This window comes from Prionailurus bengalensis, chromosome C1 (assembly GCF_016509475.1).
Source record: "Prionailurus bengalensis isolate Pbe53 chromosome C1, Fcat_Pben_1.1_paternal_pri, whole genome shotgun sequence".
Taxonomy (NCBI): domain Eukaryota; kingdom Metazoa; phylum Chordata; class Mammalia; order Carnivora; family Felidae; genus Prionailurus; species Prionailurus bengalensis.
In genome coordinates, this window is record NC_057345.1 from 161,314,818 (window position 1) to 161,335,868 (window position 21,051).

General features: G+C 35.7%; 2 protein-coding genes across 2 annotated transcripts in view; one reads left to right on the forward strand and one right to left on the reverse strand.

Moving 5' to 3' along the window:
• SLC25A12 (solute carrier family 25 member 12) overlaps positions 1-21,051 on the reverse strand; it is a 208,940-nt gene that overhangs the window by 129,660 nt on the left and 58,229 nt on the right. The gene's annotated exons all lie outside the window — the stretch shown is intronic.
• HAT1 (histone acetyltransferase 1) overlaps positions 1-21,051 on the forward strand; it is a 60,232-nt gene that overhangs the window by 972 nt on the left and 38,209 nt on the right. Inside the window, exons 2-4 of the mRNA XM_043577045.1 lie at positions 1,364-1,468; positions 16,541-16,616; positions 20,905-21,025. Coding sequence (XP_043432980.1) covers positions 1,364-1,468; positions 16,541-16,616; positions 20,905-21,025 — 302 coding nt within the window. The remainder of the gene's footprint in view (positions 1-1,363; positions 1,469-16,540; positions 16,617-20,904; positions 21,026-21,051) is intronic.

Genomic DNA, 21,051 nt, shown 5'->3' on the forward strand with positions numbered 1-21,051 from the left:
GGCTATCACGTGAACGCTACAGATATTTAAGGAAGGACTGTTCTACCAGATAGTGAGTGTGGGATTTTGGGGGTACACTGGTGCTATAAAAGAGGGGGACCATATGTATTATGTATGGTGTGCATATAGTAAGAATTACACCTAAATTTGAATCTCTGTTTCACCACTTAATAGTTGGGCGCCTTTAAGCAATTAAACCTCTTTCTTTCTTATCCTGAGCTTTTGAATATGAAATGGGACTGATAGAGTATTTACTTGTCTAAGAGATTGTGGGGATTAAGCCAAAGTATGATTTCACAAGTTAGATTTTGTTGCTTGCGTTGTATATAATTCCCTTGAAGTGGGTTCTGTTGTCTCAGTTTAATAGGTTAGGGTCTGAGGAGTCAAGTGCTCTAGTTCTAGTTCACAGATCCAGTAAGTGGTGAAGACTGGATTTGATTCTAGGAATTCTGACTCCAGACCATTAATCTGTAGTGCCTCAAATGTTCCCCCCATTTTCTGTGTATGATGTCTCAACCACTTGTTAAAGTTTATGGCGTGTCATTGTACCTTTCTTTTGTTTCTGCTAATGACTTCTTTTTTCCTGAATTTTTACTAATTTTTATGTTCATTATGTCAGGAGATTTATTGTCATCTTTGCTTGACAGTTTACTTTGATAATGATTGCTTCCATTTTTAATTATTACATGTATTGATGGGTGCCCACGTTGTAGTAAAAACCATTTAGCTGTCAGTAGCCCATAGTTTATGACTTTATACATATATGGTTAAAAAAAACTTCAATGCAGTTAAAATTTTCTTTCCCAACCTAATCCCCATTCCTTCTCTCTTATCCTAGAAATAATCATGGTTACCAGTTTCTTGTGTATCCTTCCTGAGATAATGTATGCATTATCAGTTGATGGTTTTTTAATAGTTGATACGAAGTACTTTGGGTAGAATTTTTCCAGTATTAGAGGTGAAATGGTATTGTAATTATCAAAGGATATTCTCATTTTGTTTCTTGGTGGAGCAGTGGCATCCTTTTTATATTTTACAAAGCCGCTTAGGTGTAAATCCTAGCAGGTAGTATATATTAGTATTAAATATAAAGAAAGGTCAGTAGTCATTAATTTTCAGATTTACTTATTCATGTAAAGCAAGCCTAGTTCATAAGCTACTATCTCACAAGTGATATTTCTCTTGTTTTCTAATGAGGAAGTCATATGCAGTACATTTATTTAGGAGTCTATAGGCCTTTACTTTTATGATCTGTTAGCATGTTTTAAATCTTACCTTTTATTCTACTTCTAATAAGAACGCTATTTGTAGGTTTGACTATTTAAACCAGTTCCAACAAGGCCTTTTAAAAACTTTCCCTTAGGATTTGGTGCTATGGAGAAATTTTTGGTTGAGTACAAGAGTGCAGTGGAGAAGAAGCTGGCAGAGTACAAATGTAACACCAACACAGCAATTGAACTAAAATTAGGTACGTATGCTATTTTGAAGTGGTATTATATATGCACTGTGTGTTCATATATAATCTTTTTTTTTTAATTCGAAGTAGAAGTTTACATAAGAGGAGTTGTTCATGTACATGGTTAGTTTTCTGCATGTATTGAACACATTCCGATTTTATTCAGTCTCGATTTATGTCATAGAGTGGGTAGATGTTTAAGAAGTGGCAGAGTGTACATATAGGAAGTACAGTGTGGCAAAAAATGATAGGTGTCAATGTTCTCAGACTCTTAAAAACATTTACCTTTACATTTTTCTTATAAAAATAGTAGACAGTAAGTGTTGGTGAGGATGTGGAAAAACACCTGTATTGCTGATGAGAATGTAAAATGATGCAACTACTTTGGAAAACAGTTTGGCAAGTTCTTAAAAAGTTAGATGTACTATATGACCCAGCAATTCTACTCCGAGGTATCTATCTACTCAAGAGAAATGAAAACATATGTCCAGGGGCACCTGGACGGTTCAGTCGGTTAAGTGTCTGACTTCGGCTCAGCTCATGATCTCATGGTTTGTGAGTTCGAGCCCTGCGTCGGTCTCTGTGCTGACAACTGGGAGCCTGGAGCCTGCTTCAGATATTCTCTCTCTCTCTCTCTCTCTCTCTCTCTCTCTCTCTCTCTCTCTCTCCCCCTCCCCTGCTCACCCTCTGTCTCTCAAAAATAAACATTAAAAAAAATTTAAAGGGGTGCCTGGGTGGCTCAGTCGGTTGAGCGTCCGACTTCGGCTCAGGTCACGATCTCGCGGTCTGTGAGTTCGAGCCCCGCGTCGGGCTCTGGGCTGATGGCTCAGAGCCTGGATCCTGCTTCCGATTCTGTGTCTCCCTCTCTCTCTGCCCCTCCCCCGTTCATGCTCTGTCTCTCTCTGTCTCAAAAATAAATAAATGTTAAAAAAAAAATTTTTTATAAAAAAAATTTAAAAACATATGTCCATACAAAAACTAGTATGTAAATATTTATAGCAGCATTATTCACAGTAGCCCAAAAATGGAAACAACTGAGATCTCTGTCAACTGATAAGTGAATAAATAAAGTGTAGTATAGCCATATGATGGAATAACTACTTGACAATAAAAAGGAGTAAAAGATACTACAAACATGAGAGAACTCAAAAACATTCCAAGTAAAAAAAAAAATCAGACAGAAAAAAACCTCACATACAATATGATTGTATTTATATGTATGTTTGGAAAAGGCAAATCTGTAGACAGAAGGTAGGATGGTAGTTGTCAGACTGAGTGTGAGAGAGAATGACTGCAAATAGGCATGAGATTTCTTTTGGGGACAGTGGCAATGTTTGAAAATTAGATTGTGACAATGGTCACACAATTCTAAATTTACTAAAAATTATAGAATTATATGCTTAAAACAAGTGTTATTGTTATGTAAATTATACCTCAATAAAGCTATTTTAAAAAATAGTTTTTTTTTTAAATTTTTTTTTCAACGTTTTTTTATTTATTTATTTATTTATTTTTGGGACAGAGAGAGACAGAGCATGAACGGGGGAGGGGCAGAGAGAGAGGGAGACACAGAATCGGAAACAGGCTCCAGGCTCCGAGCCATCAGCCCAGAGCCTGACGCGGGGCTCGAACTCACGGACCGTGAGATCGTGACCTGGCTGAAGTCGGACGCTTAACCGACTGCGCCACCCAGGTGCCCCAAAAAAATAGTTTTATGTTCATGAATTCTGGTTCCATCACATTCCATCCCTGAATATTCTTATAGTGAAGTTAATAGTACTTACTTTTACAGTGGTTGTAAAGATTAAATGAGGAGGTTAAGTACAAGTAAAGTGCATTAACAACTTGACTTTTAAAAATTCTCAATAAATATTAGCTTCCATCATTTAAAACAATACAAACATAACAAAAATATAAAGAAAGTGACAAAGAAGGTACTCTTCACTACAGAGATAATACTTACCTAGGTTTTTTTTTTCTTCTGCATACATAGATTTATTTTTCTAAAATCAGGATCCTGTTGTAAGGATATAAGTATTCGTTTTCCATATTGGTTACTCCATTTTGCATTCCTACCAACAGTGCACATAGGTCCCAATTTCCCTACATCCTTGCCAACACTTGTTATTTTCTGTGGATTTTTTACTGTATTTTTTAAACTATTTTTTTAATTTGATAATTAACACATTTTTGATTCTAAGAAAAGTATATCCTTTGTATCTAAGTGAATCAGCCCTTATTATATATTGTAAGTATGTGTTTTTGTCATATCTTACAAAAAGGCCCTCCCTACTCTAAGATTTTAAAGTTTATCCATTGTTTCTTTTAATATTTTGGGGATTTTTTTCAAGTGCAAACTTTTGACTCTTTCCTGCTATAAGGCATGAGATAGGAATCCAGCTTTGCTTTCTCAGATGACTTAGCCATTTTTCCACCTGCCAGTTTAAGTTGTCTTTTCATTAATGATTTAAAATTGCTTTTAGCATATTAAAGTATCATAAAAATCATGTATCTTTTGTCCTTGCTCCATTAGTGTAATGCTGTTAAAAATTTTATGATTAATATATGATGTGACTAGGCCCCCCACTTGTTATTCTTTAAGAGTTTTCCTAAGTTTTCTCTAATTCTGTTTGTTCTTCTGGATGAACATTTTATCAAGTTCCAAAAAGATTTTTTGTTGATTGTTTTTTTTTTTTTTACTTGAGATCCTGTCAAATTAAGTTTAACTTAGGGAGAGTCAACATCCTTACATTGTTGAGTCTTTTCTTTTTAATAGTAAGCAAGAATATTTTTCGGGATGCCTGGGTTACTCAGTTGGTTAAGCATCTGACTTCAGCTCAGGTGATGATCTCACAGTTTGTGAGTTCAAGCCTCATTGCTGTCAGAGCCTGCTTGGGATCCTTAGTCCCCCTTTCTTTGCCCCTCCCCCATGTGCACCCTCTCTCTTTATCTTTGTTTCTCCCCCAGAAATAAACACTAGGGGTGCCTGGGTGGCTCAGTCAATTAAGTGTCCAACTTCGGCTCAGGTTATGATCTTGAGTTTGGAGAGTTTGAGCCCCATGTTGGGTTCTGTGCAGACAGCTCAGAGCCTGGAGCCTGCTTCAGATCCTATGTCTCCCTCTCTCTCTGTCCCTCCCCTGTTTGTGTTCTGTCTCTCTCTGTCTCTCAAAAATAAACTTAAAAAAAAAAAATTAAAAAATGTAAAAAAAAAAAAAAAGAATATTTTTCTATTTATTTGGGTCTTTTTTAAATGTCCATCTTTTTAAAGAGTTTTAAACTTTATAGATGGTAAACATCTCTTATTAGGTTTATTCCTAGGTATTTCATTCATGTTATTGCTATTACAAATGAGATTTTCTCTTCCACTATATGTTCTGTCGTTATTAGTAGTGTGTGAGAAAACTGTGGAAAACAATTTTTAATATATATTTATTTCCCCACTTCAAAATCCAAGTTACATAACTCGAGTTCTACACATACATGACAGAATTAAAACTGGGTTATTTGGTCATTCTAATTCCGTACAGTTATAGTAATAACTTGTAACCTCAAGCCAACCTTCCTTTCTCCCTCTTTTTTTTCAGCTCTCCTGTCCCAGTTCCCTCCCCTTCCACCTTGTCTGGACAAATGGTTATTGAAATCTATGTGACAGGCATTGTGCTAGACACATGGGATAACTTTAACTCTGGACTGCATACCCAGAATTCCACTAAGGTTTATCCTGAGATTCTTCCTCTCATAGAAGCTCTTGTTCACTTGGTGTGTGAGGGATTGACAGACACACTTTTTTTTCCACAGAGGTTTGGAGCTTTGGGGTAGGTTATTGTAGAAAGAGTGAATCTTTTTTTTCTGTTTCTTTTTAACCATTTTTATGTGTACAATTAGGTAGCATTAATTGTATTAATAATATTATGTGACCATTAGTGCTGTCTTTTTCCAAAATTTTTTCATCACCCTAAACAGAAACTTTGTGCCTGTTAGACAGTAAATCTCCAGGGTGTCTGGGTGGCTCAGTCGGTTAAGCATCTGACTTCGGCTCAGGTCATGATCTCGCGGTTCGTGAGTTCGAGCCCCACATCGGGCTCTGTGCTGACAGCCCAGAGCCTGGAGCCTGTTTCAGATTCTGTGTCTCCCTCTCTCTCTGGCCCTTCCTCCCTCTCTCTCTCTCTCTCTCTCTCTCTCTCTCTCTCTCTCTCAAAAGTAAATAAACATTAAAAAAAAATTAAAAAAAAAAACAAAACAGTAAATCCCCATTCACTTTTCCCCTCCAGCCCTTGGTAACCTCTAATCTATTTTATGTTTCTATGAATTTATCTGTTCTAGATATTTTGTTTAAGTGGTATCACAGCAGTATTTGTCCCTTTGTGTGTGGCTTATTTCATTTAGCATAATGTTTTCAATTTATTTCACTTAGCAGATATTTCATGTTGTAGCATATATCAGGACTCCAGTCCTGTTCATGGCTGAATAATATTCTATTGTGTATAGATACCACATTTTGTTTATTCATTTGTTCATGGACATTTGGGTCTTTTTTTTTCTTTCAAAGTTTATTTATTTATTTTGAGAGCAAGAGATAGGAGAATTCTGAGTAGGCTCTGCAGCGTTCATTGGTGCGGAGCCCGATGTGAGGGTTGAACTCATAAAGCATGAGATCGTGACTTGAGTCAAAATCAAGAGTCGGATATGTACCTGACTGAGCCATGAAGGCTGCCCCCATCTTGATCTTTTCTACCTTTTGGCTATTGTGAATAATGGTACTATGGACGTCAGCCTACAGGTATCTGTTTGAGTCCCTATTTTCAATTCTTTTGAGTTTATAGCTACGAATAGAATTACTGAGATATGTTAATTCTATGTTTAACTTTTTGAGGAACTGCTTAGTTATTTTACATAGTAGCTGAACCATTTTACAGTCCTACCAGCAACGTACAAGGGTTCCAATTTCACGACATCGTCAGTGCTTGTTATTTTCTTTTTTTCCTTATATTATTATAGCCATCCTAATAGATGTAAAATGATATCTTACTGTGATTTTGATTTGCACTGTTCTAATGACTAAGGATGTTGAGTGTCTTTTCATGTGCTTATTTGCCATTTGTATATCTTCTTTGCAGAAGTGTATTCAAATCCTTTGCCTATTTTTTAATTGGGTTGTCTTTTTGGATATATTTTCTTTTTATTCTATTTTATTCTATTTTGTTCTATTCTATTCTATTCTAATTTATTTTGAGAGGGAAAGCACGAATGAGGGAGGGGCAGAGAGAGGGGAAGAGAGAGATTCCCAAGCAGGCTCCATACTGTTACTGCAGAGCCAGGCGCAGGGCTTGAACTCACAAACCATGTGATCGTGACCTGAGCTGAAATCAGGAGTTGGACACTTAACCGACTGAGCCACCCAGGTGCCCCTGTTACGGTTTTTTTCCCAATATATTTAAAACATTTTTTTTTTATGTTTTATTTTTGAGAGAGACAGAGTGTGAGTGGGGGAAGGGGCAGAGAGAGAGGGAGACACAGAATCCAAAGCAGGCTCCAGGTTCTGAGCTTTTGGCACCGAGCCTGAGGCGGGACTTAAACCCACGGACTGTGCGATCATAACCTGAACCGAAGTCAGACAGTTAACCTACTGAGCCACCCAGGTGCCCCTTTCAGTATATTTTAAAACCTGATAATTTTACTGGCTTCTCTTACTTTCTGGGGAGTGGCTTCAGCTGATTGTTTTTCAGGCTTATAACCATATCTGGTCATTTTCATAAATTCACTTTGTTTTTGATATACATGCCTCTTTGTTCTCTTTTCAGATTGCATTGGCAAGCACTTTCAGAACAGTGTTTAAAAATGATTACAGTCATCTGTTCCTTAATTTAATGAGAATGGTTCTAGTGTGTCTTCACTAAATATCCTTGCTTATTACTTTGAAGAGTAATTTGTTTTGCAAAGAGTTTTTATTTAAACATCCATATTAGAATTTATCAAGTGCCATTTTGGTTTCCATGGAAATATTTGATTATATTATGCTACATGCAAATGTTACTACAACATAATATTTAATATAATAGATTTTATTATCATATCTTTGTATTTTGAACCACCCTTGCATTTCTGAAATGAATATCTTGAGGTTTTTTTAATGAATTGATGAAGACTATTTTATAAATATTTTTATCTTACCACCACTTATAGATGAGATTGGTCTGTGTTTTTGTCCATTGTGCTTTCTTTTTAGAGGAGGTGAAGATCAGCTTTTGTATTTTTTGTGACTACTTTTCTTGGCCTTCCTATTTTACCACTCCCACCCTCACCAGTTTTAAAAACATTAGATTTACCTAAAGGTAAAGGCTTGAAAGAATCCACCTTAATCATGAAGAGATCTTATGCCATTTAATGCAATTTTTTTTTTTACAAGTTAGATTACATTTTCAGGTTTTGTAGTTTGCATGATACATTTTTGACCCTTCCATTTATTTTTAACTTGTCATTCCTTTTAGGTATGTCTTTTATAGAGTATATACTTGAATTTGATTGCATAGTTTTTTTTTACCTAATAATTTTATCTCCTTTATATTTATTGTTTGGTGCTTTTGTTATCTTATTTTTCTCTTATTTCCTTGCACTTCTCATGTAATATATATATTGTTTTCCCTGACCTCGTCATTCTCCAGTATGCTCTGTTTTAAATTCTACAAAAAAGCCATATAACCTATTGTTAAAATACAGTATATCGTTAGTTCTACTGCGATTGTTTATATTTTAAGTTCATTTACCATTTGTCAAATACTGCGTTGGTCGTATAGTGGTGAGCATAGCTGCCTTCCATTTGCCAAATACTCATTTAGCTATACTTATGTGGCAGAAATTTATCTGGGGATAAAAAACTGCACTGGAGATAGAGCGGTATACAAATCGTTTCTCTTTTCATGGAGCTTACATTCTGGTTATGAGAAACAGACATAAATACATGGAAAACTGTGATTTGTGTTATGGAGAAAATACAGGGTGATCAGGTCCAACTACTAAGATGACATTTGAGTATGTAACAAAAGGAATGAATTTGTGAGCAATGTAGATATCTCAAGGAAGATTGTTAACATACAGCAGAATTGCAAGTGCAGAATGTGCTGTATGTGTTCAAGGAATATTAAGGAAGCCATTGTGACTGAGAAGGCTAGCTTGGGAGAATGAAGTATCTGGAAGCCAAAAGATTGAAGTATTTGAAGGAGGAAGAGGTAATCAACTATGTCAAATGTTGCTGGTAGTCTCATAACATAAGAACTATTGGGATTTAGTGATTTGATAACTTTTTTTTTAATGAGAAAAGTCATAGGATCTACTACTTTATAGTAATTTAGAGAAATTAAGAGGAGAGAAATTAGCAGTGGAGTATAGACTCCATATTTGAAGAGATTTTCTCAGGAGCAGAGTTGAGAAATGGGTAGCTAGAGAAAGACCTAGGATAAAGTTAGAGAACTTTATTTTTGCTTTTTATTTATAAAAAAATTTTTTTAATGTTTATTTTTAAGAGAGAGAGAGAGACAGAGTGCATGCAGGGGAGGGACAGAGAGAGAGGGAGACACACAATCCAAAGCGGGCTCCAGGCTTCAAGCTGTCAGCCCAGAGCCCAACATGGGGCTTGAATTCATGAATGGTGAGATCGTGATCTGAGCCAAAGTCAGACACTTGACCGACTGAGCCACCCAGGCACCCCTATTTTTGCTTTTTAAAAAGTGTTGTACAATTTATACACGATGAAATGCACAATAAGTGTATGATTCAGTGAGGTTTGAGGTTTCCCCCCAAAATAGCTGCTTTTTGGGGGTTTTAATTTAAAACCCAGTTTTGGGGGTTGATACATGCAGCAGGTCTGGTGGGCTACATTCCTTTGTTTTGTTTTGTTTAAAGTTTATTTTAAAAGAGACGGAGAGAGAGCATAACCTGGGGAGGGACAGAGAGAGAGAATCCCAAACAGGCTCAGTGCAGAGCCAGATGGGGGACTGCTCTCATGAACCGCGAGATCATGACCTAAGCCAAAATCGAGTTGGATGTTCAACCAACTGAGCCATTGAACCAATTTTGTTTTGAACCAATTGCAGACTTACAGAAAAGTTGGGTATAAATACAGACTTTTTCTCCCTGAACTGTTTGAGAATTGCTGACTTGATGCATCATCACCACATATTCTTTAATGTATATTTACTGTAAACAAGAACATTATTATACATGGCCAGAATATAGTCATCAAAATTAGAAAATTAATATCAGTACATTATCACCATCTAATTCTCAGACTCTGTTTAAATTTCCCACTTATCTTAAAATGCCCTTTATAGCAAAGGGATCCAGTTTAATTAGGGCCAGGGCTTACATTTGGTTGCCTTGTTTTCTTTTGTCCCCTTCAGACTGAAACAGTTTTAAGTCTTTTCTTGACTTTCATGACCTTGACCAGTTGAGGATTATAGATAAGTTATGTTGTAGAATGTTCTCAATTTGGGTTTATCTGATATTTGCTCATGGTTTATTTAAGGTTATATATTTCTGGTAGGAATGTCACAGAAGTGATATGCAGATTTCATTGCACATGTTAGTTTTTCATTAAACTTCCAGTTCTTTCATTTATTTAGTTCCTCTTTTATTTAGTGGATTATAATCTGTTACTATCATTTATTTTGGTGCCTATATTGTCCCTGATTTGGCCAGTGGGAGCCCAGTTCATGCTGGCTTCTATGTCATTTTTACATGTCCTCTTCATTTGATTACTTCATTCTGATTATTTTTTAGAACAAGATATTCCAGGCTCATCTGTTATGTCTGTCATAGCTCTGGAATCAGCCATTTCTCCAGAGAGCCCTGGTTTTTTGTTTTGTTTTGTTGTTTTGTTTTGTTTTTAAGAGGAAAATGGTATTTCGAAGCCAAGATCTAGTAGGTGAGCTGGTAAACTCACTGCTGTTAGTGTTGTTCTAACATTAATGAGAATGACCTTCTCAGTGGACAGAACTTTGTTCCTTCCCTTTCGGTCCCTGCTTCCTGCAAAGTATTACTGTTCTGATTACTTTCATTAAAAAAAAAAAAAAGAGTTTTGCCTGTTTTAGAACTTTATATAAATGTAGTTATGCATGTATACTCTGTGACTGGCTTAGTTCAATCAGCATGGGTTTGAGGTACATCTTATTGTTGCCTGTATCAAAGGTTCATTCCTATTTATGGCTGAATACTATTCTGTTGTTGGATATATCGCTATTCATCAGTTAATGGACATTTCGGTTTTTCTAGTTTTTGGTTGTTATAAATAACTCTGCCAAGAATGCTCTTGTAATAAGTCTTTTTGTGGACCCATGATTTTATTTAGGGTAAACTCCTAGCAGTAGATTTACTCGGTCATAGGATGGTTGTATGTTTAGCTTTATGAGATACTTGCCAGACTGACTTCCCAAGTACTTTCACATTCTCTGATAATGTACTATAATTCTGGTTATTCCATATCCTCATGAATGTTTGGTGGTATAAGTTTTTAAAATTCATAGATTGAAGGGCTCAGTATTATTATTTTTAAAGTTTATTTATTTTGAGAAAAAGAGAGCATGCACACATGAGCAGGGAAAGAGCAGGAGAGAGAGAGAGAGAGAGAATGAGAATCCCAAGAAGGCTCCATGCTGTCCTCTCAGAGTCCAATGCAGGGTGAGAGAGAGAGAGAGACAGAGAGAGAGAGAGAGAGAGAGAGAGAGAATCCCAAGAAGGCTCCATGCTGTCCTCTCAGAGTCCAATGCGGGGTTCGATCTCACAAACTGTGAGATCATGACCTGAGCCAAAACCGAGTCAGATGCTTCACCAACTGAACCACCCAGGCACCCTGAAGTTCTCAGTATTATTAAGACAGCAGTTCTCCCCACATTCGTTTATAGATGAATCTTTTTTTCTAGGTCTTAGTTTGATTTTGGTATGAGGGTTTTGCCAGCCTTATAAAATGCGTTGGCAAGTGTTCTCCATCTTCTAAAAAGAGTTTGCAAAAGACTGATATTTCTTCTTTAAATGTTCAATAAAATTTGCCGGTGAAGCTTTGTGGGCCTTGAGTTTTCTTTGTCAGAAGGTTTGTCACTACAAATCTAATTAGTAGATTTAGTACTATTCTGATTTGGTGTTTCTTCTTGTGTCAGTTTTGGTAATTTTTGTCTTTTAAGGAAATTGTCCATTTTACCTAAATTTCCTGTCAGATTGTTGTTCATAATATCCCCGTTACCCTTTTAAGGACTGTAGAATCTGTAATCCCTTTTCTGGGATAGTGGTAATACGTGTTTTCTCTCTTTTTTCTTAATGAGTCTGCCTATCAGTTTATCAGTCTTACTGATCTTTTCAAAAATTGCTTTTCTGTTTATTTCTTATTTCTCTTAATCTTTATAATCTTTATTATTCTTTCATTTGCTCCTAAGAAATCTCTCTTCTTGGGGTGTCTGGGTGGCTCAGTCTGTTAAGCATCTGACTCTTGATTTCAGCTCAGATCATGATCTCACCATTTTTTATTTTGAGCCCCACAACAGGCTTTGGCCAAAGCCAAAGTAGGCGGAGCCTACTTGGGATTCTATCTCTCTCTGCCCCTCCCTTGCTCATGTTCTTTCTCTCTCAAAACAAACAAACAAACAAACAAACTCCCTTCTCAAGGTAAATGCTTAAATAACTGGTTTTAAACTTTCCTTCTATAATACTAGCATTAAAATTATAAATTTACCTCTGAATACTGATTTACTTGCATCCCACCAATTCTGTTATGTTGTGTTTTTTATTATTGTTCTGTTATTATTTCTTCTTTGATCTGTGGGCTACACAGAAAAAATGTTGCTTAATTTGCAAATACTTGGGGCTTTTCTAGCTACCTTATTATACTGATTTCTGTTAATTCCAGGAAGGTCAGATTATTTCAGTCCTTTTAAATTTGAGATTTGTTTTATAGTCTAGCACATATTGTCTGTTTTGGTGAATGTCCCAGGTGTTTGGGGAGGGTCCCAGAGAATGTAAATAATTTATATTCTGCAGTTTTATACAAGGTTCTATAAATGTCAGTTGGTGTAATGGTGTTATTCAAGTCTTGTATATTTTTGCTGATTTTTATCTACTTATTCTGTCAGAACAGTTGAGAGAGGACTATTGAAAATTCCAGCTATAATTGTGGATTTGTCTGTTTCTTCAGTTGTCTAGTTTGCTTCATGTATTTTTCTTCTTTTTTTTTTTTTAATTGAAGCATAGTTAATGCTTCATATATTTTGAAGATTTGGTATTAGGTGCATACAGATGAGTCTGAGTCTTCTTGATGTATTAACCCTTTAAGCATTTATAAAATGTTCCTTCCTGGCGTGTTTGGGTGGCTCGATCATTTAGGCATCCAGCTCTTGATTTTGGCTCAGGTCATGATCTTATGGTGGTGGGATTGAGTCCTGCTTCTGGCTCCGTGCTGGGCATGGAGCCTGCTTGGGATTCTCTCTCCCTCTCCCACTGCCCCTCCCCTGCTCACACACATTCTCTATCTCAAAAAAAAAAAAAAAAAAGTTCCTTCTTTATCTCTGGTAATAAAGGGGTCTCTATCTCTGTCCCCACTTTAACTCTTCATCTTGCCTTATATTGAAGACGGCTTTTTCAGATATGAGTATTGCAACAAGAGTTACGTAAGCATGGGAGAAATAACAGCATGTTTATATGCTGATGCCTATGATCTGTCAGAGAAGGGGAGAATGGTACAGGAAAAGAATGAGGAGTATTTGTGGAGTGATCTTGAAAATATGAGAGAATATTCTTGAGAATATCATTGTAGGGCTTAGTCTTAGATGGGAGCATGGAGAATTTCTCTGCCAGTTTAACAAAAGGAAGACGTGGGAATGGCTACAATAAATTAGGTGTAGAAGTGGCAGTTGTGCAGGTTCTTTTGTGAATGCTTCTGTTTCATAAGTGAAACAAGAAGCAAGGTTATCAGATGAGAATGTGTTTCTAGAAGATGTTGGAGGTTTGAGGAAATAGTCATCTTGTCAAACAAGAGTGAGTAGCCTTGACAACTATAGTATGATTGTCAGGTAGCACTAAGGGTCCACGTCCAAGTTTTGTACTCATGAATGTAAAGTCAAGGTCAACTACATGAAGATGCAAGGGTGTAGCAAAAAGTGGGCATACCGTCAGACTTAACTAGAGTGGGGATTTAGCAGACTGGCATGACAAAGATTGGAGCAAAGGAGTTAAGGATGTTTATGAGGGAGTGATAATATTGATTGGCCATGGAATCCTACACTGGAAAGTGAGGGTACAAAGGAGGGGAGGAACAGTGAAAATTGTGTTCTAATCAATACATTGTAAGTCCTAGTGGAGGTTGGAGGTTAAAAAATTGTTAGAGTTGAGGTATCACAAGGAGTGAGCTAGGAAGAGGTAGTGGTAAATTTGCTTGGGATTCCCCCACCCCCCAACTCGTGCTTTCTCTCTCTCTCAAATAAACTTAAAGATTAAAAAAATTATTTAAAAAACTTCATTTATTAGATATTAAAAGAATCCTTTATATATAGCATTGGTTTTAAAGAATCTCTCTTGGATTATTTCACCCAAATCTAATCAGATCCAAGCAATAAATATTTAATTATATATTTGCCTTAAAGTATTTCAGTTTTACTTCAGTTAAAAGACTCATCACTTTGCTTTCTCTTTCTTTTAGTTCCTATTACCTGTGGACTACATTTCATGCCGAAATAGTAAAACCTTAGTAGTTTAGATGACAGGAACGTTGAAGAAGGCCAATCCAAACTATAGAAATAGCTATCACAGCTAGGTTTTTGACACTTATAATGTTTCTTTTTGTCTGTGTCTCTTCATCACTACCAAAGTGCTCTATATTAGAAGCAGTAGTTTGCAGTTAATTTTTAATAATTTCTAGAGGCTTCTAAATATTTTTAAATATTAGAGATGCAGTCGTGGGAAATTTGGGGGGTTAATGAGTCTAAACATACTGGATTTATTTATTTTTTTATTGTGAAATATTACAGACATGCAAAAAATACATAGCAAACTAATGAATATCATGATCCCATCACTCAGCTTTTCCACATCTTAACATTTTGCTGTATTTGCCCAGGCTTTTTTTAATTTCAATTTTCATCATGAAAATTTGTAAACACATAGAAAACTTGAGAGAATAGAACATTACTTACTTATATATCTAATACCTAAATTCAGCAATTAAAATTTTGTCATATTTGCTTTAGAATATTTTTTTACATTTTATTTTATTTTGGGGGGGGGCAGAGAGAGAATTTTAAGCAGGCTCCACACAGCACAGAGCCCAGCATAGGGCTTGATCCCACATCCCTGGGATCATGACCTTAGCTGAAATCAAGAGTCGGACACTCAACCTACTGAGCAATCCAGGCACCCCGTTGTATTTGCTTTAGTATGTACATTTGCTGAATTCTTTGCAAATAGATTTCTAAATATGACAGTTCCCTCATAGCACATGTTCTAATATATGAATATTTACATATATAATCATAATTCCATTATTACACCTATAAAAAGTAATGGTAATTTTTTGATATCATGTAATTTTCTGGTTTCCTTGGTTGTCCTTGAAAGTCTTCAATAGCTTTTTTTTTTTTTTTTTAATTATTTAAACCAGAATTCAGTCAAGGATTGTGCATTATGGTTGGCTGTAAAGTTTCTTTAATTTCTTTAATCCAGAACAATCCCTCCCCTCAACATGGGACTTTTTGCCCCTCTGCCATTGATTTATTTGGTAGAGTAAAGTCATTGTATAGAATTATTAGACAAATCTACATTCTTGATTTGTCTGTTTTCTTTTAGTAGTAGTTCACCTGTTACTCTGTCCTCCATATTTCTTGTAAATTGGAAGGTTTAAAGCTGGATTAGATCTGGCATAAACATTTTTGGTAGGAAAATGTATATTTTATATTGCATTGAATCAGCAGACATACAATGTTGGTCTTGAAAAGGTGGTGACTGCCAGATGTCTATGTGAAAAGCTATCTTTTCTTTTGTAAATCGTTAATCTGCTGGATGATACTTTGGCATCCTGTGAATGATCTGTTGTAGGAGGACAATGGTAGAAATTTTTCATGTACAACTTTTCATTCTTCAATTTAAAGATGGTGGGGTAAGATAAACTATACATAAGATAAATTATCCTGGGAAAATGTCCAGTAATATCAGAAGTCACAATAAATGCAAATAAAATAACAGAGTACCCTTTTCCATCTTAAATTGGTAGAAATTAAAGTTGAGGGTCCAGAATATTGTCAAGAATGTGGGAAGCAAAGGAATCTAAGTAACTGCTGGTAGGTGGGTGTGTGTGCATGCGTGTATATATGTATATATACATATACATACATGTACACATATATACATATGTATGTACATATACATACATACATATACATACTGTTAAAGTATTTTTAGAGAACAGTTAAGCAATATTTACAAAAATAATTCAGTACTTTTACTCAGCACTTCTACTGCCAGGAATTTATCCTGTGTGTACTTGTACAGCAAGGTGTGTGTATGAGGATGTCATTGCAGTATTACTTTTAATAACAAAAGAAAAACCCTCTAAAACCTAGTAACAACATAAATATCATCTTGCACTGATAAAGAATGATGTGACGATAAAGGCCTTTTCAAAACTCAGATTATTCTTGTCCTCAAAATGTTTTCCATAGGTTTTGTTGTTGTTGTTTTTGTTTTTCTTTCATTGATGCTGTAGCTTTTCTTACCTGCGAGTATCTTTTTCGTTTTATTTTCTTTTACTCTTTTCATTGTATATAAACATATAGAAAAATAAAAACTAAATCAGATGCCTCTCATACCTAGTTTTCTAATTCTTAGAATCAGTAGGGTTTTGATGCTAAAGCACTCAAAGCAATATTATTCATTGTTCATTTGTCTCATGAGAATCCAATGTAAATCATATAATGGAGAAGTGACATTTTACATAAGAAAAATGTTGGCTGTACCCTAGTTATAGTGAAATTCTTGAAATGGAAATACCTGTCACCTTTAATATCTTTAATTTAGTATCTTTAATATCTCTATATTTTTTATTCTTTTAAACAGTTCGTTTTCCTGAAGATCTTGAGAATGACATTAGAACTTTCTTTCCTGAATATACCCATCAACTCTTTGGGGATGAGTAAGTAACATAGTAAGATGTTTGCCAAATTAGTATGGCCAAAAAAAAAACCAACACTTTTTTTTTTTTTTTAAAGATCTAGAAATCAGACTTTATTTTCTTTGTTGTTTTTTATGTAATTTATTTAAAATATACATTAGAATGGCATTTTTGACATTGAGACACCAGTTTACTATATAATACTTATCACAGAGTACTTTAGAGGCATTCTCTCATTTAATTCTGACAGCTGTTTTAGCGATGGTATTACTAGTCATTACACTGTACATTGGTGGAATTGGGTAGTTGCTTAAGGACATCTGACTGGCCAAAGTTCAGATTCAGGCAGTCTGACTGTGAAGCCCATATTCGTAACTACTACTTTTTTCTTCCTCTTGCTGTGCTATATTGCTTTTAGTACAAAATATACTCTCCTAAAGCTGGAAAGCTCAAGTTGTTCTTCGATGATGAGTAAGCAGTTTATTTATTTACAGAGAAATTTATTAATTTTTTTTTTTTAATTTTTTTTTCAACGTTTATTTATTTTTTTGGAGACAGAGAGAGACAGAGCATGAACAGGGGAGAGGCAGAGAAAGAGGGAGACACAGAATCGGAAACAGGCTCCAGGCTCTGAGCCATCAGCCCAGAGCCTGACGCGGGGCTCAAACTCCCGGACCGTGAGATCGTGACCTGGCTGAAGTCAGATGCTTAACTGACTGCGCCACCCAGGCGCCCCGAGAAATTTATTTTTGAAAGCAATGTTAAAGATATAACCTAGGATATTCAGCACAATTCCTTAATTTCTTATAGCTTCATTACATTATATAGCCAGTTACCATTTTTTTTAACTTTTGATTTTGAAAAAAACTTCAGATTCGCAGAAAATTATAAGAATAGTACTCTTATATTCTTTAAAATCTAGATTCCCCAGTTACCATTTAGTTATATTTGCTTTAATCGTTCACTGCTATATAGATCTATTGGTATGTTGTTGAACCATTTGAGGGTTGGTTGCAGATGTATCTTGATCCCTTACTCCTAAATTCTTTATAATGTATTTCCTAAAAGCAAGGACAGTAACCATAGAATTATCAAAACTCAGGAAATTTAACATTGCTGTAATACTATTTTCTAATATATCATCCACAGTCCAGATTTTGCCAATTGGTTTCCGGTAATTCTTTTTAACAATTTTCTTCATTCTGGATCCAATCCAGAGTCATATATTGCATTTAGTTTAGGCTCCTTTAATCTGAAACAGTTCCTCAGCCTTTTTGTTTTTCATGATATCACATTTTTGTGGGTTATAGGCTAGTTTTATAAACTTTAATTTTGGATTAGTTTGATTTTTCTTTATGATTAAATTCAGATATTGTGCATTTTTGTAGTACCTTAACAGAAGTTGTGCGTGTCCTTAGTCTGTCACAATCAGAAAGCCCATGATGTCAGTTTGTTCCATAACTTGTTAACTTAGTTTAGAGGTGCTTGTCAGCTTTCTCCACTGTAAGGTTTTTTCCTTTATTATGTAATCTGTGGGGAGATACTCTGAGACTGAAAATATACTGTTCCCTATCAGTCTTTTTCACCCAGTAGTTTTAAATCCATTGATGATTCTTGCCTGAATTGGTATTTTACTGTGATTATAAAATAGTGATTCTCTAACTTTGTCATACCTTCTACATTTATTAGTTGGCATTCTGTAAGGAAGAGCTCTTTTTTTTCCCCTTAAGTATTTCTTTGTGTATATCAGAAGAGACTCAAGGATTCTTCTTTTTTAATCCAATGAGTTATAATCCATTACTGTTATTGTGACACTCAAATTACCCCATTTCAAATGGGCTTTTGAATCCTTTTGATATATCATCATCATTTTGGGGACACTTTACCTTCTGATATGGAGATTCATCGTATACTTTTTCCAGTGTTTCTGGAGTCAGCCATTTTCCTAAGGAACCCTGGTTTGTTGTAGGAAGAAAGCGTGTTTTGATATAGTTGACATTTAAAATATTTCCCTTCATGGCTGTTTTACCTATGTGTTATTTCAGCATTGTCCACATATTTATTTAATGTGGTTTTTGTTTTTAAAGTATACTGATCTTAAGAGAAAGAGAACACGCTAGTAAAGGAGGAGCAGAGAGAGAGGGAGAGAGAATCCCAAACAGGTTCTGCACTGCCAGTGCAGAGCCTGATGCAGGGCTCAAACTCACGAATGGTGAGATCATCACCTGTGCTGAAATTGAGTCAGATGCTTAACCAACTGAGCCACCCAGGTGCCCCTCGTGTGTTTTGAAATTGACAGATGTCTCTTCATTGACAAATTTCCTCAGAAGTTTTCATTATTAATGTATCAGATTAGGCATTTTATGTGCTATTAAATAGTAATAATTATATTTTATTATGTATTGATTCATGCCAAAATTTGAGTCTTTTGTATTTCAAATAGGTTTTATTTTATTATAAAAAGAGGAATGTTTTCTTTTTGGATTTCTATTTTTAAGGAGCTATTTTTTTTATTCTCTTCCTATTACTGCTATTTAAAATCTCTTCCTTTGGTGCATAGGATCTAGTCTACAGATGATGCTTCTTAATGGTATTCTGTACATTCATTCTGTTTTGCATGTCATTAAAAATGCTTGCATACTCCTAAGTTAGACAGATGACAGATAATTATGATGACCATGTCTTATGACTCAGGTATGACCTTGATACTACTATCATTGCCATTCCATTTTATAAACATAACTTTCAGAGTCCTGGAATGGACACTGCTAATACTTTATTTTGGTAGCCTAGACAGAAATCTAGAAATGGCACTGCTTCTTCCAGGCACTCTTCTTCAGAATTCACTTAAAAAAAGAAAAGCTTTATTGAGATATAATTTACTATATAGTTGATCTACTTTTTAAAACATTTTTTAATGCTTATTCATTTTGGGAAAGAGAGCACAACCAGGGAGGGACAGAGAGGGAGACACAGAATCCGAAGCAGGCTCCAGGCTCCAGGCTCCAGGCTCTGAACAGTCAGCTTAGAGCCTGACGTGGGGCCCGAACTCACAAACTGTGAGATCGTGACCTGAGCTGAAGTCGGACGCTTAACTGAACTTGAGCCACCCAGGCGCCCCTGTATTTAAAGTATACAGCTCAATGATTTTTAGCATAATGAGTGTTGTGTAGTCATCTTCACAATCAGTTTTAGAATATTTTTGTCATTCCTACCCAAATTCCCATAACCAGTTAGCAGTCATGTTCTTTTTCCCCATTACTCTCCCTAGCCCTAGGCAATCATTAATCTACTTTCTGTCTCTGTAGCTTTACCTATTCTGAATATTTTTTATTTTTTTATTTATTTTTTAATGTTTATTTATTTTTGAGACAGAGAGAGACAGAGCATGAATGGGGGAGGGGCAGAGAGAGGGAGACACAGAATCGGAAGCAGGCTCCAGGCTCTGAGCCATCAGCCCAGAGCCCGACGTAGGGCTCGAACTCACAAACCGTGAGATCGTGACCTGAGCTGAAGTCGGACGCTCAACCGACTGAGCCACCCAGGCGCCCCTACCTATTCTGAATATTTTAGATTCACATTTTGGAAGACTCTTTTTAGAGAATATCAAGGCGTAGATGGATTTCAGGGAGCAGGATTGGAAAAATAGCAGCCCCAGATCTGCTTTCTGAGTTCATACAGGGGTGTAATTAGGTGCTTTCACCACTCTCAGCAGCTCTGGTATCTTGATGATAGAAGCAGGTGGTAAATTGGAGGCAAGACTGGGCTAAAGCTACATGTTATCTGCTTGCCTAGCCAGGTACCAGTTTAATACCACTTGTGTCTGATTTGAAATGCTCTCTGGTACTAGTAATAATAGCAGCAGCTGCAACAGTAGCAGTAACATCTGACACTTATTACTACTTGTATAATGTGTTAGTCAACATTATGAGCAGTTTACAGGTATTAACTTCCTCATTCAACCCAAACAACATCCCGAAGGTAGGTGCTGTTATTTTCTCTTATTTTTTTTTAAAGATTTGATTTTTATGTAATCTCTGCACCCAGTGTGGGCTCAAACTTATAACCCCGAGATCAAGAGTTGTATGCTTCACCTACTAATCCACCCAGGCGCCCCTCTCATTTTATAAATGAGGAAAGCTGAGACAGTTTCATTACAAATACTTGTTTCTTTTTAAAACAGGTGTACTTTAAAATCTTGAAACTACCCGTAAAGTTAAACTTGTTTATATGGATGGTTAATACTTGGTAATGACTTTGCAAGATTCTTTCTGGGGTCTCAGATTATTGATATTTTTTTCCTTTTCAGTGAAACTGCTTTTGGTTACAAGGGTCTGAAGATCCTGTTATACTATATTGCTGGTAGCCTGTCAACAATGTTCCGTGTTGAATATGCGTCTAAAGTTGATGAGAACTTTGACTGTGTAGAGGTAAGAACAAAAATGAATTTATCTTT